At 41.9% G+C, this 25,324-nt stretch overlaps 1 protein-coding gene across 16 annotated transcripts in view; it reads left to right on the top strand.

Annotated features, from left to right (window-relative positions):
• TANC1 (tetratricopeptide repeat, ankyrin repeat and coiled-coil containing 1) overlaps window positions 1-25,324 on the top strand; it is a 238,009-nt gene that overhangs the window by 144,371 nt on the left and 68,314 nt on the right. For 7 of the 16 annotated variants that reach the window (XM_027055689.2, XM_053215116.1, XM_027055692.2 and 4 more), the window contains 3 exons: window positions 3,741-3,845; window positions 14,857-14,987; window positions 16,031-16,217. In XM_027055689.2, the coding sequence (XP_026911490.1) occupies window positions 3,741-3,845; window positions 14,857-14,987; window positions 16,031-16,217 (423 nt within the window). Of the gene's footprint in view, window positions 1-3,740; window positions 3,846-5,026; window positions 5,926-14,856; window positions 14,988-16,030; window positions 16,218-21,216; window positions 23,337-25,324 lie in introns of those variants that run through there. The other 9 variants (XM_027055696.2, XM_053215120.1, XM_053215121.1 and 6 more) reach the window with 5 other exon arrangements.

Below are 25,324 nucleotides of genomic sequence, written 5' to 3' on the forward strand. Positions count from 1 at the left end.
TTAATATGAAATTTATTGTCAAATTGGTTTCCATACAACACCCAGTGCTTATCCCAAGTAATTCTTAATTAAGGTATGTACATTGTTTTTTAGACATAATGCTATTGCACATGTGACAGACTACAGTGTATACATAATTTCATACGCACTAAGAAACAAAAAATTCATTTGACTCAATTTATTGCAAGATCTGCACTATCTCACGTAAGCCTGTATTCATTTCATAATGTTCAACTCCTAGTAAAAGGGGTGATCAGAGACAAATAAATATGAATAAAATATTTGTTGACTCTGCTAAGTCCATGGATGACCAGGTGATGGTAGAAGTTTCCCCTGCTCTGGCCTTTTCTAGGACTGCATGTTTTATCTGGGTTTCCCACTTTTATAAGTACTGAGTGGTGGTTGAGTACATGGGCTTCAAACCTTCATGGACCACAGAACTATTTGAATTCCTGTTTTGCCATGTGTGGGCTATGAGCAACTTGTTTAACTGATTTGAGCTTCGGTTTCCTGACCTAAAAATGGAAATAGTGCTTTTCTCCCAAAGTTATTACCATTGAATGAATTAATGTATGTTAGTGCTTAGCCTTGTGGGTCCACCGAATACACGTTTTATTTCCTTTGGTATATTCTGTGTCTCCTTTCCTATCTTGCATCCCTGTTTACTGTGCCAGGCACTGTGCCAATCCTGGGAATCCGTTCCACCTGGTCTCTGCTCTCATGGATGTTCCCCTTGGAACAGGAGGCTTACGTGTTCATCTTTTGGCTCTGGGGTATTACTGAGGTCCAAGTTGGGGGAGGCTAGGGACCATGTTTGAATCCAGGTTTGCCCAATTCCAGACGCTCTGCTTTTAATACCCTCACTCCTCAATGTTGAGTATTTCTTATCATTAGCAATTGACCTATGAACAAAATACAGTCCTAGACAATTGAAAGGATGGGCATGGATGCTTTCTGAAGGCTCTGGATGATGTTTCTGGGTGACGTTGGGGTTCGATGTTCCAATCATTCATAAAACCACCCATGTGAAACCATTCATATTTCATCCATGTGAAATTATAAGAGAGTACTTACTGTAGCCCACATTTTAAGAGAATACTTACTGTTAGAAAATATTTTTGAAGGATATGCGGGGTAGGTAGATTGGAGCCTGGAAATAGATCTGATTAGATTTGCTGTTCCTTATACTCTGAAGAGTTAATGTGAGCAGAAATTTATAGGTGTCTCCTGAGCAATGGCATGCTGGTTGGGGCAGTTTGAATCACTGGACAATAATAGTAAAGGGCTTTACTTCTTTATTAGGGCAGATGATGGGGGAAGAGACGCCAGCCATCTCTTTTACCGTAGATAATAGGTCAGGAACCAAAAGTGTAGAAAGGTTCTCATGTTTGTCCTGGTTCCATTTCTTCCTGCCCTGTTAGGGCCCTTTCTTCTAGTTTCTGGCTCCTCTAATAGCAAATACTTTTTAGTATCCCCTTACCCTCCCCGCCCTCCTCCCCTACCAGTCTTCTCTCCATGCATATTTGTGTACAGATATGTGTATTTTTAGATAAAATCTGAATGATGCTTTGTATTCTGTTGTATAGCCTACATCTTCCATTCATATTGTGAGCAGGTCCTCCCTCTTCCCCCATAAGCATTCCATTTTAACCTTTGAAAAATCCTCTTTCTGACAGGGTTACATAAATTATGGAGATAGCCATGTGATTTAAATGCTGTGTTAGCCATTTAAAAACCATGGTTTCTAAAGTTTGAAATAATAGCCCTATTTGTCAAGTACCATAAGCTTCTTTGATAACGTAGCCTGTTTTAATCTGTAGTACACTGTAGGTGGCGGGGAGTTGGATTATTTTTATACTGATGTAGATGCTCTTGCAGTAAGCCTTTAGATGGCAGCATCTCTCACCACAAACCATATTCTGACCGGAACTCCTCAGACTCCTAAGATGTTTGACACAGAAGGGTGCTCAGGATGTGCCCGATTCACCACCTCAGTGTGCCGTGACAGAGGCGAGACCCCAGAGAGTCCGGGCTATGGCTCAGGGCTGAGCAGGAGGGAGGGCTGTCGACCCATCTGCCACTTTTTCCACCATCCTGTCCCTTACTGGTGTGAAATGTTCCCTGCCTTTGTGGCCTTGTTAAAAGCACACTTTAAGGCAACCAAGGAAAATGAGAGTAAAGTGGGTGATTCTGGAACAAATGTGATGTTTGAAAGGAATAAAATAGGCGCTCTTTTTTAAAGTTGCTTTATTTAAATATAATTCACATATACAATTCACTCCAAGTGTACCCTGTAGAAGTTTTTAGTATATTCCTAAGGTCATGCAGCCATCACCACTATTTTTAGGACATTTTTATCACTCCAGAAAGAAGTCTGATACCCCTTAGTCATTAGCCCACAAGCCTGCATATCCCCCAGCTCCTGAAAACCATTCATACTTGGTTTCTATAAATTTATCTATTCAGGGGGTGCCTGGGTAGTTCAGTCAGTTAAGCATCCGACTTCAGCTCAGGTCATGGTCTTGTGGTTCATGAGTTCCAGCCCCGCATCAACCTCTCTGCTGTCAGCACAGAGCCTGCTTCAGATCCTCTGTCCACCTCTCTTTCTGCCCCTTCTCCACTGATTCTCTCTCTCTCTCTCTCTCTCTCTCTCTCTCAAAATAAATAAACTTAAAAAAAAAGTTTAAAAAAATAAATAAATTTACCTATTCTGGATAATTCCACACTAGTGGACTCCTACAATATGTGATCTATGGGGACTGGCTTCCTTCCCTTAGCATAGTGTTTCATGCTGTAGCATGAATCAGTACTCCATTCCTTTTTATTGCCCAATAAGATTCCACTGTATGGGATATCACATTTTATAAGTAGTTGATGGACACTTGGCTATTGATAGTGCTACTGTGCGCACAAGTATACAAACTTCTGTGTGGACGTGGTGTGAACATAGAGGTGGAATTACTGGGTCATACAATAACTGTTTAACTTCTTGAGGAACTACCAAACTGTTTTCCAAAGTGGCTGCACCTGTACATTGCCACCACCAATGTGTGTGAGTGGGTCTATCCGTTCTTACTGAGAATTCCAGATTTTCTGATGATAAGTTGAGGTTGAGGGGGAGGTAAGAGATTGGACTCACGGGCTCTCTTGTGTCCCCAGTTGCCTGCTGCACTGGCCGCTCTGCTTTTCTGAAGGTGCCTCTGTCATGTGCCAAGAAAACCATCGCCTTCTGTGCCCCACACAATTGCCGTGCGTCACCGGTCTGATAAAATGCCTGCTCTCTGTGGTCGCTCAGAGTGTGTTGATCTTTCAGCCTGGCTGTTAGTAATCCTTGCCTCCTGACTTTGGAGATACCAAGCAACCCAACCGTCTTTGTCCCAGTTAGAGACAAATTCCAAATAAAAAACCCTTTGCCAAAAGCTGTCCAGGTTTGAACATGTCAAAATCACTCACTTGATGTACACCAACGACAGCTGTAGAAACTTCATAGCAAAAGAGCGGCTTTTGTTTTTGTCAGAGTTTACATTCTCGAAACTGAGCTTACCCATTTCTTCTTTGGCAGCTCAGACTGGACATTCCCGTGTCTGTACTGAAATGACCGTGTGTGTATTCAAGGGAGGAGAAGGGGCCGGCTCTTCCTTTAGGCATATTTGGGTCCTGGTGAGGACACACACTGTACATTCTGAAGCTTTGTTTGCGTCTGGAAAAAATTAGCCACACTCAGATCTTTTCCACTGCAGGACCCGTCAGGAAGCCCAAGTATGTGGAAAGCCCCAGAGTGCCTGGAGATGCAGTTATAATACCGTTCAGAGAAGTGTCCAAGGCAGCAGAGCCCAATGAGAATGGTAAGAATGTGTTTTCAATAATTCCCCCCTCCTAAAGATTTTACATAATGACACTCCATTTCTGAGTGAAACTTGAGTGCCTCTTGTAGGAGGAAGCTTTGCCAAACTGAATGTATTTGGGAGATTTTTTTCCCCTTTTGCAGTTATACAGATCTGTTTAGCTAATGTAAATTCTTGGAGTTATATACACAGTATAGGAATAGTTGAGTGGGTGCATATGCATTGTTTAAGGGTTGAGTCTTCTTTCCTCTCAATTTTGACCTCTCCAGCTTGGCGGGGGGGGGGGGGGGGGGGGGGGTAGGTGGGAATAAGGAAAGCCCGCCAGAAGATTGCTTCCGGCGCTCTTTTGTTTTTTGTTTTTGTTTTTGTTTTTTTTGCTACTCTGTCGTTTTAGAGTATTCAACAGGCTTTGGCTGAAAAGCTAGCACTTTCACTAGACAAGTTTCTGATAACTAGCTTTCTTAAAAGCATTTGATAGCTTTTGAAAGTTTTTTTTGTTTTGTTTTTTGTGGTTTTTTTTGTTTTTTTGTTTTTTTTTTTTTTTTTTAGATCTAAAGTTGTTCTTCAGGGAATGTTGAAGTAAGAGCCAAAAAAAAAAAAAAAAAAATCCAAATTAATTGAAATCTTTAGTAGAGATATTTTATATATTTCTTTTTTCCTAGATCTGGAAACATGTCTAACAGACATTACAAATGATAGCATTTCATAAGTGTATCAAGAGTTCTTTATTTTTTTTTTAATCAGTTTGGGAATTTACCTGTTTGTTCTTTTCTGGGGGTAGCAGAGGCTCCCCAAGTCACAACTCTGTGGGCTTTAATTTGAATGTTTTGAACTTGTATCTCATTTTCCTGCAGAAACTTGTAGTTAGGAATCCTGGCCCGTCTGGAGAAGCCCATTCTATCTTCAATGTCAATACTTTGTCATACAATGTCATACAACATCAATAGTTTGTGTAGTAATGCTGAAAGAGAAAACTCCCCCATATTTCTACTATGGGACATCTGGCATTTTCCTTGCCCCAGTTGTGGGTAGTCAGGAATATAGCTCTTTGATGTTGTAACTGCTGTGTGTGCATTTTGTGTTTCTGCTGATATATAGTATGGAGTGGTTCAGAGGAGGATATGGTAGGAAAATGGAATAGGATGGTGGTGAAAATAAACCTAAAAATGAGCTAAGATAAAAATAAGAAGAGTTAGGATGGGTGGGAGATGAGACAGGGCCAGGAGCTGGGCATTCTGGGCAGGGAAGAGATACTGCTGCCTGTGTGTTAGCATGAGAAATTTTACCCTTTCCCTTCTGTCCAGACATCTAGCTGTTTGGTTTGGGTAAGAGGTTTACACTAAGACTTGTGCTAAGGAGGGACAAGGGTGCCATGGGAGTGGTGGTAAAGAGGGGAGAGTCCCCAGTGGTGTGTGGTTAGGATGGCCATCCTATAGACATGAAGACTCTTTTGGTGGTGAATTCACGTGTGCAGGGTGTCTACTTTTAGATCTGTTCTGTCATTTCTGTTCTGGGGGTTGAAAGGAAAATAAAAACCTGATCCTTTGAAGTGAATATCAATAATCAAATTTGCCAAGCTGTTTGCCCATTTCAAAATAAGCCTCCCGTTACCCTCATCACCAACCACCAGAGCCTTTGAAGTTCTGGTTATTTATGCCCTTGGTGTTTTGGCTGGCCAAACACGGCCATGATGTTACCTTTCTCTCTCTGGTGGGGAATATCGCGGAGGTCCTGTTCTGTTGAGAGTTTAGGACTCCTTCTGGGATACGAATGGAGGAGAAATTTAAGAATTGTATTGGGCAAAGAAAAAATGTTATAAATAGCTCCCATTGTCAACTTTTCTCCTCTTGCCTAAGGCAGAATTGGCTGTCATTCTTGGGGGGAGGAGGCATTCTCATGCCTGGCTGCCAGGTGAGCTAATTCAAGCGTAAAGATTGATATTGCTCCCGCAGCCTGCATTTTGCATGTGCCCTCACTGCTGAGACCCTAGCTCTCAGATTCAGCATCGTCAGTCTCCTAGTGGGCTGAAGTTTTGACATACCAAGTGGCTGTGAACATGGGCCAGAAGTTTTGTCTACAGGTAGGGTACATTTTCTTCTTTTTAAGTGTCCAGAAAAAGAGAAAGAGGTAAAGTTGATGTTTGTAATCATGTGGTCTTGTGTGGATAGCCATGAAGGTGGTGGAAGCCCCAGCAGTTAGCTGTTGGTTCCTGAGAAAGTGGTCGCTTAACACAATTTAGCTTGGCAATTAGTAAAGGATGGTGTATTTTGTAATCCCCATGGAATCCTTTACATTTCAATAGCGTTAATTAAGTCTGCCATATTAAAGTGTAAATTTTATGTCCAGGTCAGTGAACCTAAAGGAGAGGCTGGAGCAAACTAAAACTAATTGAGTTTGGGTATTAACCCAAGCATGTACTGATGTATGGTGGACAAACCCTAATTTCTAGGGTTTAATATCAAACATCATCACTTAAATTTTAATTCAAAACTTGGTCTTACACTTTTCATATTTTCTTCGGGATTTTTTTTTTTTAATATCTTAAAATGCGTTTTTGGACGCTGTTAATAACAAACAGCTCTTTGTGAAATGGTTTTGAAATTTCCCGTAGGCTCATCAAATATCAGGTTACTACTGAATATTTGAAATACCCTTCCCAGACTAAGCTGCCTCGTTTTATGGTTTAGCTACATAAATTCTTGATTCTTAGCTGTTTGAAATTTAAATCAAAGTAAAACAAAACCAACAAGCACTTTGAATTTGTTCATTAACTTGTAAGTAATTATAATTATGTGAAATTGCATATTTTAGCTACCTGGGGAGTGGGTTATATGATATGGATAGATGAATATTTTTATTATATACCAAGAATCTATTAAAGTTTACATTCACCTGGAAACATCTTTAGAAAAAGATACTTTATTTAATATTTTAAAATATTTTGGAAAAATAGCATTTTCTACTCTGGGAAAAAAGAGTGACTTAATGAGCTCCTCAAACAGAATACAATCCCCTTTTTCCTGTCAAAGGGTTCTAATAACCTGTGTGTGTCATACAGAATATGGTCTTTACAAATAAGCTTCCTATTGCTAAACCAACATATTGTTTACGGGGAGAATGTCATTTACCCACAAGACAATACTTCTGCCTTAAAGGGGAAATAAACCCCAGATAAATTAGAGAGGATTATTAAATTATAATAGGATTCACAGCTATGTTTCTTTGAATTAGGGGCAACCATAATCCGTTTAGGTTTGCTTCCATCTGTCCTTAGCTACTTGAGCAAGCTTTGATGGGGAGGGGTGAGAAAATTTTAGTCTAATGAGTCATTGCTTGGTGAAGATCAATCTCAAAACATGATGAAACTTCTCACCTGGCAGTATAGTTAGGAAGTAAAATGAGCATGTATGAAACAGCAGAATAATTACATGCACAACTATCTTGGGGGGAGTAAGGCTTTTTTTTAGATTTGTTTAAATACTGGTGCCTGATGTTTTTGATTATTTCAGATGTTCAAAAAGATGTAGAGAATGAAAAGCTATAAAGAACATGGCACCTATCTACCTACTACTCAGTTTAAGAAATAAGACATAACTATATTTCCTCCTGATCATATTCCCCTTCCTTTACCAAGAGGTAACCTTGCTTCTGCTAATTTAATTGTCAGCCTCTTAGAATAGTGGTAGGCCATTTGACCAATAGTTGAATAAGGTTTTAGTTAGATGAAAGCATAGAAGGAAGATGTGCCTTGTATGTGCTATGGAAGAGAGATTAGAGGTAGAGTATCTATTCATTCTGCATTTCCTTAAATAAATATTAATTAAATTCTGATGCTGTGAAATGCACTATGTTGGATGCTCTTTGAGATGGGCTATCAAGCATAGGTTCTTTCTTCATGGAGCCTTAGAGTCTAGTTGGGGTTTAAAGACCTATATACACAGAGTGACTGTAACAGGAGAGGGAAGTAGTGTTGACTAATCCAAGCTGGTGTTGGGTGCTGGTGGGGGAGCTGAGCTGGGAAGGACTTGATTGCCTTAAGATTTATCTAGCAACAAAGTATAGAATGCAGTGGGGCACAGAAGAGACTAGGGTCAGGGAGATGGTTAGGAAGAGATGTCACTAGTTAGGTAAGACAGAGTAAGATCTCAAATGAGAACAGGATCAGGAAAGAAGGGGAGATGAGTAGGAAGATTCTTGAGAAATTGCATGGACCTGGGAGCTGAAGACACAAAGATGATGACTTCAAGGCTTTGAGGTGACATTAAGATGGCACTGAAAGAAAGGGAACCATCCGTTTTGGTTTGAGTTCAGTTTCAGGCACGTTGAGTTTGAGATGCTGGTGGAACATGTAGGCACCGGTGCCCACTGAACGACTGGAAACTCAAACTGGGTCTCAAGGAAAAGTTCTGGGTATGAGCTGGACTTCCTTTTGTTTGGAGGGAATGTGATGGAACGAGATGCATTAGACTGGGAAAAAGGCCACTGAGAGGAGAGGACTGAGAAACTTTGGTATTTTATTCATGAGCTGTGAATTGGCTGAAAGAGGCACCAGCAAAAGGGTAGGATAAGAATCCTCAGGACCACACAGTAATTCTGAAAACCATGGATTTCCTCTCTGAGTGTCTGTTATGACAGTTGCCACTTTCCTCCTTGGAGGACAGAGTATTTGCAAGGTCAAAAATTATAGAAAAGTCAAAAGAGGAGATTGGTCATTTAAAATGAAAAATATTACCGTGCCTTACAGGGCTGTTTCAGGAGGCTTGTGAAGGTGAGTGAATTTAAGTTGCAGGTAGGTGAAAGGGAAATGCAGTTGGTGAGGATAAACCATTGCCTTTTTACCCCAAGGCTTTGAGCAAGTGAGGGAAGATGAGAGATCAGTTAATAGGTTGAGAGGCGTACATACACTAGTTTTTACTGATTGTAAAGGAAAGGGAGAACTTAGTACAGTTGAAGACTTAGAGTAGAGGTTCTCAAGGTATGGGCTGTGGACTTAGGAGCATCCCCAAGACCTTTACAGGGGTCTGTGAAGTCAAAACTCTTTCCATAATGACATTAGGAATATACTTCCATTTCTCTTGCATTGACATGGGCACTGATGGTACAAAAGCAATTATTGGTGAGACTTCTGATGCCTTAGTGTGCATCGAGGTAGGGCCACCTGCTGTACTAGAGCTAGGAGTGGTATTTTTCACCACCATGCATTAGTATTAAAAATAATAACTCGCAGGGTAACATCCCTGACAAAGCACTGAAAATAACAAATGTTACTAAATCTTGACCTTGACTGATCTTGTTAATAGTCTGTGTGATAAAATGGGAAGTCCCCATAAAGCAAGTCTGCTGCATGCTGAAGTATGATGGTTGTCCCAGAGAAAACCACTTGTGTGGCTGTTTGAATTGCAAACTGACCTAGCCACTTTTTTTAATGGAACACCATTTTTACTTGAAAGAATGACTGGCAAGCCAGAGTTATTCAGAATTGGGTATTTGACACAACATTTTCTCAAAAAAAGAACAAAATGAGCACATCCTTTCAATTAAAAAATAAAACTGACAGGGATTAGTTGCCAATGATAAAATTTGACCTTTCAAGTGAAAAATCAGGTTTTTGGGATTTGCACTGGTCACGTTGAGTTTGATGGCTTCTCAGGACTTTTCATTTGAGATGAGATATTAATGAATGTGATATTTTGGTATTGTATAATAAATGTGTCAGCACTTATAGGATCTGCGAAACTAATATTTTCCAAATCACCCAATGCATGATGTTAAGAAATCATGCATGGCTAACTAAGTCCATTTGAAGCTTATAACAGATCATGGACTTTTATTGTAACAGAGTGCAAAAAGTATATTGATACGGATTCAAAGTCAAAACTAGAACTAACCTTTAAGAAATTGCTACTTGTCAAGTTTTGGTGAGGTATCAGAGAAGAATGTAATTAACTGAGAAGGTTCCTCCCTTTCCCAGCTGCATATCTCTCTGAGGCCATACATCTTCACATGCTTCACCCAAAAGAACATATCACAACAGATTAAATGCAGAAGCAGACGTGAGAATCTAGCTGTCTTCTGTTAAATCAGACATGAAAAAGAATTTGCAAAAGTGTAAAACACTGCCATTCTTGACTTTGAAAATATTTTGGGGGTGCCTGGCTGTCTTGGTCAGTAGAACATGTGACTCTTGATTTTGGGGTTATAAGTGTGAGCCTCACATTGAGTGTAGAGATTAAAATCTTTGGGAAAACATTTTTTTTTAATGTTTTTATTTATTTTTGAGAGAAAGAGAGAGCACAAGCAGGGGAGGGTCAGAGAGAGAGGGAGACACTGACTCTGAAGCAAGCTCTGGGCTCTTGAGCTGTCAGCACAGAGCCCTATGTGGGGTTCGAACTCAGCAACCACGAGATCATGACCTGAACCAAAGCTGGATGCTTCACTGACTGAGCCACTCAGGCGCCCCCCCAAAATATTTTTTATTAAAAATGTTTAACATGTAAGTTTTACTAACTTAGAATGGATTAACATTGATTCTTAAAAATTCTTAGTTTTAATCTCTAATGTGATAAAAATCAATAATTCATATATGCCAAAGCTCTTTGGAGTCCTCGTTTTTAAGAGTGTGACAAAAAGTTTGAGAACCACTGGCTGTGAGGAAGGAAAAGAAGACGGTGAAAATTTTTTAAAAAGATGAGAAAATTGATCCAGAGTCCGATAGTTATCTAGACTTGAGAGGATGAGGACTTGATAAGTGGCAGTATGACTGGAAAGAAAAAGGCTAATTCAGGAGACATTTTGAAAGAGGAAGTGGTAAGATTTGGTGACAGTTTTAATATGGGGTGAATGAGGTGGAGTGCTTAAAGACAACTTGTGCAATAACTATGTTTTTGTATTAAGGACTAGAAGCCAATTATTGACAGAGTCAGCTCAGGTTCACGGATAGATGCTCCTCTATAAATAACTGTTTTTGTAAATTCAATTTTGTAAATTGATTTTGGCTCAGGTCATGATCTCGTGGTTTGTGGGATCATGCCCCATGTCAGGCTCTGTGCTGACAATGTGGAGTCTGCTTGGGATTCTCTCTCTGCTCACACACAAGCATATGCGTGTGCTCGCTCTCTCTCGCTCTCTGAAATAAACTTAAAAATAAAAATGAAAGCAGTTAAGTGTGGGCCAACGTGGAACAGTTTGATAATTAGAAAAAGGAAGGAAATTTGTTGTCATGAAGGAATAGTGAGTTCATAGAAAGTTAAATAAGGCAGAAGAATCATAAAAAACTATGTTTAATAGGTAAGAAAAATACAAGCACGTTGAATATAGATAGGAATCCATGACACCAGAAAATGAAATAATAGTGAGAAAGTGGGCTCTTGGTGTCAAAATGGTAGAAATAATGACCAACTTTGATATCACATCTTATTTCAAAGATGCTTGGTGTGTAAGGTATTTTCTCATTTTTTTCATCTTCTTTGTTGTTGTTATTATTATTATTATTATTATTATTATTATTAAGCTCACAACCTATAAGAAGTGGGTTATGGCTACTTCCCTCATGAAGAAATTGAGGGTTACAGAAGTTCACGCTGTAAGTGGTCCAGAATAGTTTTGGCCAGGAGAAGTCCTTTCTTCTGAGACTGTAGGGAAGGATAAGGGGATGGTTATAAGGGGCACAAGTGGATTTGAAGTGAGGATGGTGGTAATTGGGAAGGTGGTCCATTTATGGACCATACCTGAAGGTTGGTGTCCCAAACGTAGTCCAACAAGGTGTGGGTAGTTAACAAGAGACAAGAAGTGACCTGAAAAATTCTCTTTGCCTTCCTCCACTTGGTTATTTCATAATGGTGTCCTGTTGAAGATTCCGTGAAAACATTACTGGGAAGGAATATCACTCCCCATTTGTCTAATAGAGTCCCAGGAAGCATGAGGCCAATTATCCTTTCAACTCCAAATGCAGCCATCATAAATTCCTTGGATATTTAAATCTGTGAGATATAAAGTGTTGCTAAGAGATGATGTCTCTCTAGTACTTATCCCACTTGTTTTGGGTAAGGTACACCTACTATTGATGAGTGATTTAGTATTAACTACATGAATGAAAATACTTGCCATTTAGAGTATCCCATTGGATTTTGGTTTGGAGATAATTTTGTAGTAAGAGTTAGTTCCAAGAACATCTTATCTTACTGTTCAGATCTCAGTATTTGGTGATCGGCTGTAGAAGTAGAAATTCATTTTAATTTCACAGTCTAGTATACCAGCGTGAGTTCCCAGGCAACTCATCTCTCCCAAAATGGCACCGTTACTCTTCACCCAGGGGTCCTTCTGCCAGAATGAAAAGTTCAGCCAGAGAGAAAGCTCTGTGCATTAGGGAGGGGAAAATGCAGACGGCTTGACATGGATTGAGGAATTCAGACTGAAGAGGGCTTCTGAGGGGAGGGTCACTGGAATGACATTTGAGAAGAGAGAATTATATGAAGAGACAGTTGGGAAGCTTTTGGACGAAATGAAATTGCAATGGCTTACTGGATGCTAAACCTGAAATAAAGGACATCTATTCATCCCGACTCCAGGTCAGGTTTGAGAACTTTAGGGGCATTCAAATCCAGTTTGAACGGTTAGGAGAACAAGTTGTTCATGAATTTGGAGGTGTCCTGTCAATTTAGACATTAAACCTGGAATTGCCATAGCTCCCAGCTTGTGGGCAAGGTTTAGATGAGGAGTTAATTGTCTTTGCATAAATACATATGTTTTAATGAAAACCTTGACAGTCTGGGGTGTCTGTCTACAGACACAGTGTGGAGGCAGCATTGACTCCTCGGGGGGTAACCCCCCCTGCCAAGGACCTACATGGGTTACAGGGTCTCGGGAGGAGCCCCACGTGAGCGATAGGCCGTGGCCTTGTTTGTCGTCAGGGTAAATTTTGTGGCAGCCAAGCCTGTGCAGCTGTTCTCTGTGCCTCCACAGCAGCTGCCAACTGGGAGTAGTTTCTGGCACTTTCCCTGGAGTTTCAGGTCGAACCAGAAGCTAGACATTCAGACATTCAAGGGCACAGTCACAATTTGGTAGCCGTATAGAGATTGTTTTGAAAGGCAAGGGGGACGTGTAGTAGAAAAACTGCTGAGTTCTGGCCCCTTACCCTCTTCTTTCCCTTTCCATCTGCATCCTGTTCTCTCCCTTTGGTCCAGCTGCCACCTGAGATAAAATAGCTGCCCTGTCTGAGCCTTGGGGCGAGGCTGTTCTGAAGTGTTCTGATCCTGTTCTGAAGTGGTTCAGCCCTTGGGTGTGCCTGGGTTTTACTGATTTGGTTAGTTCCTGCCGCCTTTTCCCAAATGCCCAAGTGCCTTGGGAATCAAAATGTGGTTGGAAATCTCTGGTGGGAAGGGGCCTTTTGTAGAGTGGCCTTCTGGGTGTGGTTGACCCACCCTGGGGTGCTCTTTTACTCCGTTGGCTTGTGGCCGCTGCCCCTTCCTGTTACAGGTTTAACACAAATGATCCAGAAACATGCAGGCACTCTTAACCCAGAACAGTCAGCCTTGGTTCTTTTACCCCTGTGGTTTTCTAGAGCAACTAAAAAACATCTAGGCTGGCAAACAGCAATTCTTACCACACACATTGGGAGTTTTGAGAGTAAGCAAGGGGTGGGATCCTTTTCCTTCCTTGAAGATACGACCAGCCTGGTTTTCCTTGTAGCTGCTATCCTGGGAGCATGACTGAGCAAAACTGATATGTGAGTGAGGATAATACAGATGGTCTTCTCAGCTCTACTTGTTTTGATTTTTGCGATTCCTTAAAGAAGGCAAAGTTAGCATTGAACTTTGGTGGTGGAATTGTAGCTCAAAGGTAACACTGCTGTTTTGTTCTTTCCTCATGTTATCTTTCTAAGACTCACCTGCAGATTTCCACGTCTAGGAAAAATTGGTTCATGAATGTATAGATCTGAGTCTCCAGACAATTAACAGAAAAGAACAAAACATTGAGTGAGAGTATTACAGGTTGCATATTGCTTTTTAAGTTCTAACATCTGTAAGCAGAGTTTGCTTTATATGTTTTTTTGTTTTTTTAATGCCCTGATGGATGCTGATTTAAAAATACAGGAAAGGTGTTAGAATGGTGTGAATATCATTTTGTCACCCTTAATTAAGTTCCCTTAAGCCTTTGGATACAAGGTTAACCTGTAGCTCAACATTTAAACCCAACAACAGAATGTGTTTAAGTGGGAAAAATAAGATGGCCAGCTGGTCAGGGAGGTCAGAGGAAGGACAGGTTCTGAGCATGCCCTGTGACCTTCAGGTTAACTGTGCTTCCAGCATTACTGTGGAGTGTGCTGAGAACACAGCCTGATTTTTCTACATCCTCATGTAAACAGCAGAGTGTATTCTTGGGCCTGGTCCCCTGGGACACATTTTGCTGGGTTTTAAAATCTTTGTTTCAGAGTGGATTCCTGACAATTGACCCTTGAGTTGGTGTCCTGGCTTTGACTTTTGACCGTGGTGGGAATGGGGTATGCACAGGACATTTCCACCAAAGTAGTAATGCCCCTGTCTTGGTTAATAAGAGCTGAGATTTCAGGTGTGCCCCAACATTTAAGTAGCCGAGGTCTCTGCCAGTATGCCACTGGGGTTTAACTTTATTTCAGCCTCCTGTGGGCGTTGGCCACCCTATGCTTTTAAAGAGTTAAGATGAAGGGCAGGCCTCTTTCTGCCTTTAGTGTCTGATGTATCCCTTTTTCACAGGACCTGGAAATAGGAATTGCTATCCTATAATCACACTGTGTTCTGATTCAGGTCAAATACTTCACTCTTTGCACTTGGAGTTTCTCTTTTACTGTTTTCTTAACCTGTCACAGCCTCTTAATTAGAATGTATTGCTTGAGGACAGGCAGCATTGTCAAACTTTGTGCATTTTATAAAAATACACAAAAGCCCCAGACAAGCAGCTGCAGCGCGGACTCCTCCAGATGCAAACCTGAAATTCCCCAGAGGGGCATCTTCATTGTTTTCTCTCTTTGTTCCAGAAGCAAAGGCCGATAATGAACCGAGCTGTTCGCCGGCAGCTCAAGAACTGTTGACAAGGCTGGGATTTTTACTGGGAGAAGGGATCCCAAGTGCCACACACATAACCATTGAAGAAAAAAATGAAACCATGGTAATGCCTGAGGAAGACCCTGCATGTCCTACCTGCTCAGAGGACGAACGAAGGCATAACCGTCTTCTCCCCCTCCCTGAGTGAGGAAGTCCCTGTTCAGTCCATGAGTCTGGGCTGTTGTGTATTGAAGTTTACTTCGACAGTTTGTGATCTCTGCAGTGGGGAGGTGGGGAGAGGCAGAAGGGTGCAGAACTGAAGAAAATGTCCACATTAACCTTCAGGTCACTACCCAGGCAAGGGTAGCTAAATGAATTTAAGTGGCTGCAAGAATCTCCTAGTCATGATACTACTTTTATCTTTATAACACCATTCTTCTCAGCTGGCTGCTTTGGGATGTGCTTTCCTGTGCTTTTTCGTGGTGGGGGTTTTGGAGGGTCAGTGGGGTGAGGAAAAGATTTGTAGGAGATGAGGCAGAGACAAAATAAGAGGAGATCAAATGGTTCCTGCATGGGAGAGCACGCTGCATCCTAGTGAATGGCAGCCTGCCGCTTCCCATTCGAGATGTATATGTCTGCATGGCCGTGAGGGGCCAGAGCCTCTGCCCCCTGGGAGGGTCTCTGCCAGGGTATCACACACTGATTGAGATTGCAGTGACCATCAGCCTCCTTGCCCTGACCGCAGAGCCCATAAATCTTCAGGAATTGAATCAGGCTGCAGTGCTCGTGAAACATTACAAAAACAGAGTTCCCAGATTTTCCGTACAGAGGTCAAAGAACCCATTTGTCTTCTGCAGACTTTAAATGAAAGGAAGTCTGCCTGCTTGCTATTTCTGTTTTATGAATGTGCATTCCCACTAAATTATTTCTAAGACTGCCCTTTTAATTAAAAAAAAAAAAAAAAGAAATCACAAGGGAGGGGGACAGAACAAGGATATTTCTCTTCTAAAATTTGGAAGACTACATACATATTAAGCTCCCTAGTTTTAAAAAGCTGTTTTCCGTGTTTCTGTTTTGAGTTTTATCGCTGTCGCACCAGAAACAAAAGACTGTGTAGCAGCATCCTGTGTAAAGCCGTGCTAACTCCTCCTTCCGTTCGTCTTGCAGTGCACAGCTCTAAGCCAAGGCATCAGTCCTTGCTCCACACTAACAAGCAGCACCGCATCTCCTAGCACCGATAGCCCCTGCTCAACCTTGAATAGCTGTGTCAGCAAGACCGCAGCCAACAAAAGTCCCTGTGAGACCATTAGCAGCCCTAGTTCCACCCTGGAAAGCAAGGACAGTGGAATTATAGGTAAGAAGCACACGACTCGGTAATGTAATGGCTCCATGTACGTCAGCCAGAGCATTCACCGGGCACTTCTTAAGAGGATTTTAGCGTGGTCTGTGAAGGTCAGTATGCCAGGGCCCGCCTTGTTCTTCACAGACCGCGCTGGCTCCATGTGCAGCCGAGAGGATAAAGCATCAGCTTTTACATTCCTTGGTGTTTATTTATTTATTTTCATAACACTGGGTTCATTTGGTTAAAAAAATTCCAGATCAGATCTGGCCTGTGAAGTTACAAAATTTTACCTCTTCATCGATTAATTCCATTTGTTGGGGATCTCATCCCATGAAGACATACACCAGGGCAATAAAATCCCTGCATATTGAGGCGTCGTCCTACCTCAATCTCAAGGTCATTTATTTCCTCACTTATTTCCAGGCGTTTGTTCTTTAGTTTCTTTTAATGGTATCTGACCGCTTGTTTTGAGGCCAGAATTTTGTAAGGATATCCATCCTGTGCCCCACACACCCACACAGTAGGTATGGGTGTCCTAAACTGTGGGTCAGGAGACACAGATTCTAGTACTGACTCTTAGGATGCTTAGCTGGATAATCACTTGCATAACATTTGAGTTCTTTGCACACTTCTTTCCTTCTCTGTAAAAGTAAGGATTCTGATTAGTTCAGTAGATTCTAGTCCCAGATGCACATTAGAATCAACTGGGAATTTAAGAGCCCTTGTTTTTACATCTTACCCCAGACAAGTGTGCCTTTATGTTTTTGCAGTTGGGGTTGGACACCTGTGTGTCTCAGGTGTCCAGCTTGGTGCCTTTCAGATAACAGACATGTGGGACCACTGGATGGATTGTCCGGGCCCTCCTGTTCTCCAGCATTGTGCTGCTGTTGAACAATATTCAGCTCTACTGAACATTCAGTTCCTTCCCTTTTTCTAAGTTATGCACATGTCTTTGAGGAGTATTTTGCATTTTGAGTAAGTGGACTGAACCTCACTTACTTCCACATTAGAATATAATTAAAGGGAATGACATTTGAGCTCCTTATTTTCTTTAGTCACCTTCTATTTCTTTCAAGTGTAATTTGCAAAACCAAGTTGCAGGTTCATGCACTGTATATTTTGGAGATTGCCCCAGAAGACCTGTGAGATCCCCGATGTAGACCTCACTGCAGCTTTCTGAGGGGCCCTCTGCATAAGGACGGCAGCCCGTGCCCTCAGTCTTCACTTGTTTCAGGCTCTCCAATAGGTTTTCATTTCCTGCAGTTTTAATTGTCTTACTGAGATGCACTCACATGTCACAGCATTCACCCATTTAGACCACTCAACAGTTTTAGGTCTGCTCAAAGGCGTGCAACTATTACCACCATCTGATTTCAGAACATTCTCACCCCAAAAAGAACCGTGTAGCCATTAGAAGTCACACTGCATTTCCTCCACACCCCTAGCCTCACTTGTCCAGTAGTCTGCTTTCTGTCTCTGTTGATTAGTTCTGGACATTTCATTAAAATGGTGGCTTGATGGGGCACCTGGGTGACTTAGTTCGTTAAACGTCTGACTCTTGGTTTCGGCTCATGTCATGATCTCACAAATTTGAGCCCTGCATTGGGCTCTGCGCTCCCATGCACCATGCAGAGCCTGCTTGGGATTCTCCCTCTCTCTGCCCCTCTCCCCCTCCCTCTCTTTCTCTCTCTCTTTATGTCAAAATAAATAAATAAACATTAAAAAAATAAAAAATAAAATGGGGGCTTGAGGTTTCTGTAGCAAATTTAAATTCTTTCACTCAGTTTTAAGCCCTTACAGTGAGCTTATTCTACTGATTTCCTGTTCTCGCCTCACTCCACTTCCCCACCTACTGTTTAGGTCAATTAATTTTCCCCAGTGTTACTTCTGTCCTCACACCCTCTCTCTGCGCTGTCCATCACTAATGGGTCTCTGGTATTCTGCGGTAGCCAGTTGACTTCCTTTACAGCATTCTTCACCCTTCTAAAATGTCCTCTCATCCATAGTTTACCTTCCTTCAGAAGAGGAGTTGGTCAGTGCTACAGTTTTTTGGGATAGCCTTTCTCTTTTCATGAAATGATCTGCCTTTGGCCTTACATGCCTCTAATTATAACCAAGCCAGTTTCTTGTTTTGACAGAAACTTTTTCAGTGACAGAAAATGACCTTCATTCATTTATTCATTCCTCCTGCTCTCTGTCTCTCTCTCTCTTTTGTTGAGATACAGTGCTGCAATTTTAAAAGTGTTCTATTTTTTGTTTTTTTATTTTGGGGGTGGGGGGTCATGCACATGTGGGCAGGGGAGGGAGCAGAAAGAGGAGAGAAAGAATCCCGAGCAGTCTCCATGCCCAACGCAGAGCCCAACACACAGGGCTCGATCCCAGGACTGTTAGATCATGACTTGAGCTGAAATCAAGAGTTGGACACTCTGTTGCCTGAGCCACCGAGGTGCCCCTAAAAGTGTTGTAAAGAGTGGAAAGAAAAGTTGCTGGTTTTGTTTTCTGTCGTGTCATTGAGAAATTGAGCTGCAGGAATACCAAGGCTCTTAATTAGTACTTGCAAAAGTACAGTTCTATCCAATCCCAGACTGGTTAGACCTCCTATCATATGCTCTCCGTAGCACCTCAGTATTTTCCTTTAATTTACTTGTTCTGGTTTTGTTGTTTATTTTTGTCTCCATATGGATGGAGAGCGGTCCTTATTTATGTTATTCCGGCTGTCTACTGGGCTCCTAGCATGGTGTTGGGAATGAGAATTTAAGGAAGAATTGTTGCCACTATCAAGTTGCATCAAAGGAAGGAATGTTTAATTGGTTTTGAAAGAAGCTATGCAGTATTCCCATTCCAAGTTGGCATTGTCACATCTTTTAATGTTTGTCTTGTCGTTAAAGTTAAATGACACGTTTCATGTCACTGAGGCTGTCCTTCATTCCTTGGCTCCAGTCAGACACGTTCCCTTAACTCAGCTTTGCATGAAAAATGGTGACCATTGAGATGAAGTGCTAGTCATCAGGCAGTGTACATCCATTTTTCACAGAAGACCCCCAGCTTTGGAAATTGTGCTTCTTACTGCCTTAGCTGATCTTCTGCAGGGAGTGAGGACTGTAGGCGGCTGAGAGGGAAACACTGCTGGGGACAATGTTCCTCTGTTCACTCTCCTTCCATGACCTGCAGAACTAGAACCTGTTGCCAAGGGATATAGGAGAGGGTGTGGTAGGGAGGAGAAGGGGGAAAAAAGCCAAGTATTTCCTCTCTAGGCAGACTAGCCACACCTCTTTGAAGAGGCAGGATTGGTGGGGCCAGAGGAGGCAGAGTGCTTCCTTCTGAATTAATTCAGGGTATGCAGGTTTCATGGCCTCATCACAGAGCAGGGATCTGTGACTCAGTTGTGGTTTTGTGATTGCTGGGGGTGGCGTGTGTGCTTTATCTACCTGAGGAGCATGACTGTTTTTATAAGGTGTAGCCTGGGAACAGCAGCCTTTAGGCATCTTAAGTGTTCAACAGAGTAAAATATTCAAGAACACAGTGATCTGAATGGGTAGTGATGAAGGTGAGCTACCCTGGCTTCCTGCTTTGGAAGGCCTGGCAGCTGCTTGTCATGGGCTGGTTGGGATCCCTGTTCTAAAGTTCCATAGGCCCTGGAGAGAGCAGGGAGGAAATTTCCATTTAATTTTCCACTTTAAATTGTTTAAGATTTGTCAGCCCGTGCACACAGTTGCTGTGGCATTGTGTAGTTTAAGGTAGCTGCAGGCACCCATATGGAGCTCAGAATTGTATGCACAGTATTAGCACGGTTTATATAGGGCACTTAGGGGAAATTTCAAATAGTTTTAACCCATCCTTAGAAATTCCTGGCCCTCCTCTTACTATGTAAGCTGATTTCCATCTTGCCGATTATACTTAATCTACATGTTTTTGCTCAGCAGATGCCATGAAGGGAAGGTTCCGTTCCCACATGCTCACACAGCCTTGTGAGGGCTGCCGTGGGGTGTCCTTCTTCTGCTTCTGCTGGTTTTGACATGTTGCGGGTGAAGAGAAGTTTCTTTTTGGGAACAGCTTAGTGGGGGAGAGGGCAGAATAATGACCATTAGGAGAATTTCTTGGACCCCTTCCAATCTTTCTGTGTGGAGGTCAGAGGGTAGCAGATCCTCTGCCCTCTGTTCCAGCTTTATTGTGTCCTACAGAGGGGAGTCTCACTTCACCCTACTTTGACGAGGTCCAAGTTCTTATGATGTTCTTTTTTTTTTTTTTTTTAATTTTTTTTAATCTTTATTATTTATTTTTGAGAGAGAGAGGGAGAGAGAGAATGAGCAGGGGAGGGGCAGAGAGAGAGGGAGACACAGGATCTGAAGCAGGCTCCAGGCTCCGAGCTGGTAGCCCAGAGCCTGACGTGGGGCTCGCACCCATGAACCATAAGATCATGACCTGAGCAGAAGTCAGACGCTTAACCGACTGAGCCACCCAGGTGCCCTGCGTTCTTATGATGTTCTTTAGAAGTATCATAATTCTGTCATGCACAAATCCTGTCTCTGACAGCTAGATGGGGAGTAACTGAATTCCCTACAAACACACATATTTTTTAAAGTAAAATTTCCTACTCTGTAGATAGTAAAATCATTAGCATTACCTAGAAATTAGTGTCTGATTTTTCAAATTTGCAGTGTGAAGACCTTCTAAATGTGAAACTATACTCAATCAGAATAAGATAGTTTTTTAATAACTTGCTTTAAAGGGAAAACTCTGTAAAGAAGTGGCTCTTAAAGGGATTTCTTCCGTGCCTGAGAAAACATTTTTTCTTAGTGACACTCCTTTGAATAAACTTGCTTCCACTGTTAAAAAATGGAACTTGCAAACTGTGTTAATTTCAGCTCAGAAAAAAATTAAGTAGGTGTATTCACTGGAATGCATGTGAATACCAGTTCGATTATTTTTTATTTTTTTTTTAACAAGCACTGTTTGATTTAAACATACTGTTTAGTTTTTGTCTGTGCCCACATCATGATCAGTGTTTGTGTGTTTGTGTGTGTGTGTGTGTGTGTATTTCAAGAAAATAGGTTATTTCTCTCTTTAGGAAGAAAGTGAATGCATATTGGATGAGGAGAAACAAAACCCAGCTTTCCTATCACGATTTAAAAACAAAATAATAATCCTTCCTATGCGTTAATAATAGATGTGCCCAGGAGAAGGACTTATAGGTAGCAATTAGAAAAATTCTGGCTGAGTAAGAGGCCATTAAAAGTTAGTCATCTGTCCCTTCCAGGCCCTTCTTCTGCTGTCTCCTTGTACCTGCTGACATTTATAGTCTCGGAATTACTTTCGTAGAATCCCAGATCTGTTTCCTGTTGAGAGTTGGTATTAGGACAGCTCCATGAAGGAGGAGGGTTATTCTGAGTGGACCGCATCCACATCTCCCCCACTGGGCATGTGTCCCACACAGAGCAGGTGTGTTGTTCACCTGCCCAGCTTCCCAACACCTGAGCCACCACATTCCACCAGGCCAGATAGCTTTCAAGAGATTAAGTGCTCAGAATATGAAAAGGGTAAAGAACTTAGGCTCTTCCTGCTGCCTTTCCCCGTTCTCTGGCAGGGAGGTGTGGTGCAGCTTGTTTTTGCTCTTTCTCCCTTTGAAGCTAGAAGGCAGGTGTAAATTTAGGCAGGGGCATACCTTCACAGAAACATTTCTTTTGCAAACGTGGCTTTCAAGAAATACTGGGTACTTGATTAGTATCCTGCTGGTGCTTGCTAGAGTTTGATAATATTTGTTTTCTGCCCAGTAGCTTAGTATGTTTAAAAAAAAGTTTCTCGTGGGCTGACTTTTATCTTCCTGTGACTCAACTCCCTCCTAGGCTTGTAAAATGAGAGTGATTCCAGAGGTAGCTCGAGACCTTTTGTTCCTTTTATTTCCTGGACTTTGTGTCCCAAGGGAGATGATCATATGCATAGAGAGGCCTACAAAGAGGAATTAATTGTATTTTATTTTCATTTTAACCTGTTGTAAATCCTGCCCTTTTGATTTTATGCTAATACTGCTTTGTTGCCACCTGTATTGCCCTGCTTGCTACTAAATTGAAATGCTTTGAAATTGATTTGGTAATAACTATTTAGAGTGTTTGAGATCTGTGTTAATATTCATTTTGCTACATTGCCTGCAATTTAAAAAATCATCCTTAATTATAGAAGCTTTTTCTTTTTAATCTCCTGGGTGAAGGAGGAAAATTTGCCTTTACATATATAATTTGGTAATATACTTAATGTGGGAAAGAAATCCTTCGTGATGATTCGAGGCAGCAGAATGCCTGCTGTAGTACTTGTATTCACAGTGTAGTTGGATTCTTCAGGCTGTTCTGTTGGTGTAGCAAGCATTTATTGGCACCTGCTGTGTACCAGCAGCAAGTTTCTTCAGCATCGTTACAATAAAGCCCAGGTACAGTATCTGTTTCCAAACTTGTCCACCTGTGGAACCAAAGAGGGGTCTTCCGCCCTTGGAGACCTGGGCAAGTTATCAATTACTGAAAAAGGGTTTAAAACATGGCAGTGATTGACACCTCTTGATGGAAGATGTATGCTGTAGGTGCATAATAATAGCAACTACTGGTGGTGCCTTGTGCTCTTTTCTGGAAGAGTCCACAATTCTGGGGAGTCACTGGACTATGTCAGAAGCTCCAGTGTCTGTGCCTTCAGTATGCAGGTTAGGTGAAGCTTTACCTAAGCATGGCATTGGGTGTTATCGCTAGAAAACTTCATGGTGTTTAAATCCACAGGCTTTTCTCTGGAGTCTGTTACCTGCTGTGTCAGACTGTGTTTAGGCAGTGTGGCCTGTCCTCCACTCTGCCAGTGCCCTGCACCCACTGATCCTTTAGGTGTTTCCACAGTCTAAGGGACTTCACAAATATAGCTGTGAACCATGGCTTGGGTCCTTGGCCTTCCTGCGTGTCATAACAGAGCATGCCTTGCGCAATGCCATGAGCACTGAGCTGGAGATTTGGTACAGAGATCTGTCTGCCACAAGCCAAAGCATAGTGCCGGTGTGCAAATCCAGAAGGGGAGCAGGGCTCTGCAGTGCTTTATACAGGCCAAGCCGTTGTCCATCGGAAGTTGTGGAAGGAGAAGCCAGAAAGTCCCTGAGAACCAAAGGTAACTCAGGCCACCTTCCCTGTGGCATTCCAGGCAAGGACGAGTTAGGTTGAGTGCCTTCCCTGGAATCCTCTCCTCGCCGGGCTGAGGGAGGTAAAAGCAGTCACTCCAGGTGAGCTGCCTCTGTTTGCTGTGTGGTTGGTTACTTTGCAGGTGGGGCTGAGGGAGAAGCCCAGTCTGGTGTTTCTGGTCCGAAGGTTTCAGGCAGGCTGGTTTCATCCATGCAATCCTTCCCTTTGTCACCTGGGGAGATGCAAAATACAGCACAGCAGCTGCGAACTGTGTAAGCTGTTGGGGGTGAGCAAGGGAAGAAGCGAATCCTGTCAGGCCAGGAGGACCAGGGCGTTGGGCACCGTGTGCTTCCTCGACTCTTCTCTCTGCCCTTCACCCAGTCTCATTTAGACTCGGGTTTCTCTTTCCAAAGTTGTTAGTGATCTTTATGCTGGCAGGTCAAAGGAGGTGGTGTATCTATAGTATAGCTGGGATTTTCTTTTTTCATTCCTGTCTCCCACTTTTCTAAGCAACCATTATGTCTTTTTCTTGTTTGATCTTTAATTCATTGGTCGAGCGTTTTAACTTTTAAACTTTGTGTCAATCATCATACTGAATATAGGAGTTGAAAATGTTTCTTTGTTTTTTCAATGCTACTCTATTTTCAGTTGTGTAGGGAGGAAAACATTCTTGGGTATTCATGATATGTGAGGCACTTTACATACATGTCCTTATATCTGATTTTGTCCACAACCCAAGGAAGGACAAAGGACTCTCTTTATAGAGCCCTGGCTTTGAAAATTGGAGAACACAAGACCGTCTGTGGAGTGCTTGAGACAAATGTCAATTTGTGGGTTTTTTAAAAAGTCTCTTCAAAATATATTTTTTGGTGTATGATTGTATTAGAATAAATTAGGGTGATGCATGTACATAATTTGTAAATACATGGGTTTGGGATACATGCTCCAGTTTTTCTGATAGTGTGGCATGATCAGAACAGCGTGGGGCACCATGACAAGGCTTCAGGCCGTATGCAGCTTTCCTGCCTATAGGACTGTTAGGAGTATTCAGCGAGTTGACATACGATAAGGTCTTAGAACCCATACATGGTAAGCACTATTATATTTCTGTTAGCCACTGGTGTTATTTCCTGAGGCTGCTTTATACTTAATCCCTCCCCAGTGGATTTGAAATGCTTACAAATAGACATTTAGTAAAATAAGATTTTTTTTCCCCATGATGATATGAGCTGAGGAAAGAAAATAAAAGCAAGTGAAAGAGCGGAAGGGAGGGAAGGTGAGGGGGGGGTGGAAATGAATGAAGGGGGATGGGAGATACAGGTTTCTATTTAAGGACTGAATAAGTCATGAGGATGAAAGGCACAGCACAGAGAATATAGGCAATCGTATTGCAGCATATGGAGACAGATGGTAGCCGCGCTTCCTTGCAGCGAGCACAACATAATACAGAGTTGTTGAATTGCTTCGGTGTACACCTGAAACTAATGTAACATTGTGTGTCAACTATACTTAAATTAAAAAAAATAAAAATGCAAAACAAGGGTGAAGTCAGGAGTCAGGTTCATAAGACTTGATTCGTTTTGCTTCTCAGTGGGCAGAAAGGTTTAGGATTCCTAGCAGCCTGTACAAAGAGACACAGTCAGATACCTAATTATGATGTCTGTAAGGTAAAGACAAAAATGTGCCCATCACTAGTACTCTGCCTGGAGGTGCTTACCCCTTATGGGTCCTCGGAAGGGGAGAATTTGAACCGAAGCCCTTTGCACTTTTCACATCTTGTCTTTTCTCCACCTCAAAGGGAGACAAATTCTGCTGTTTGGGACACTTGTTTGATATGGCCTTTAGTTCCTCAACAATTCTGGACTAATGCTATAGTCATTTTAATTTTCTTCTTATTGTTCCTTTAAACTGTAACTTGATTTAGATCCATCTGAACTACTTACTGGGCCCTGGACTTAACACTGATTTTTTAAAATT

This window comes from Acinonyx jubatus, chromosome C1 (genome assembly GCF_027475565.1).
Source record: "Acinonyx jubatus isolate Ajub_Pintada_27869175 chromosome C1, VMU_Ajub_asm_v1.0, whole genome shotgun sequence".
Classification (NCBI taxonomy): domain Eukaryota; kingdom Metazoa; phylum Chordata; class Mammalia; order Carnivora; family Felidae; genus Acinonyx; species Acinonyx jubatus.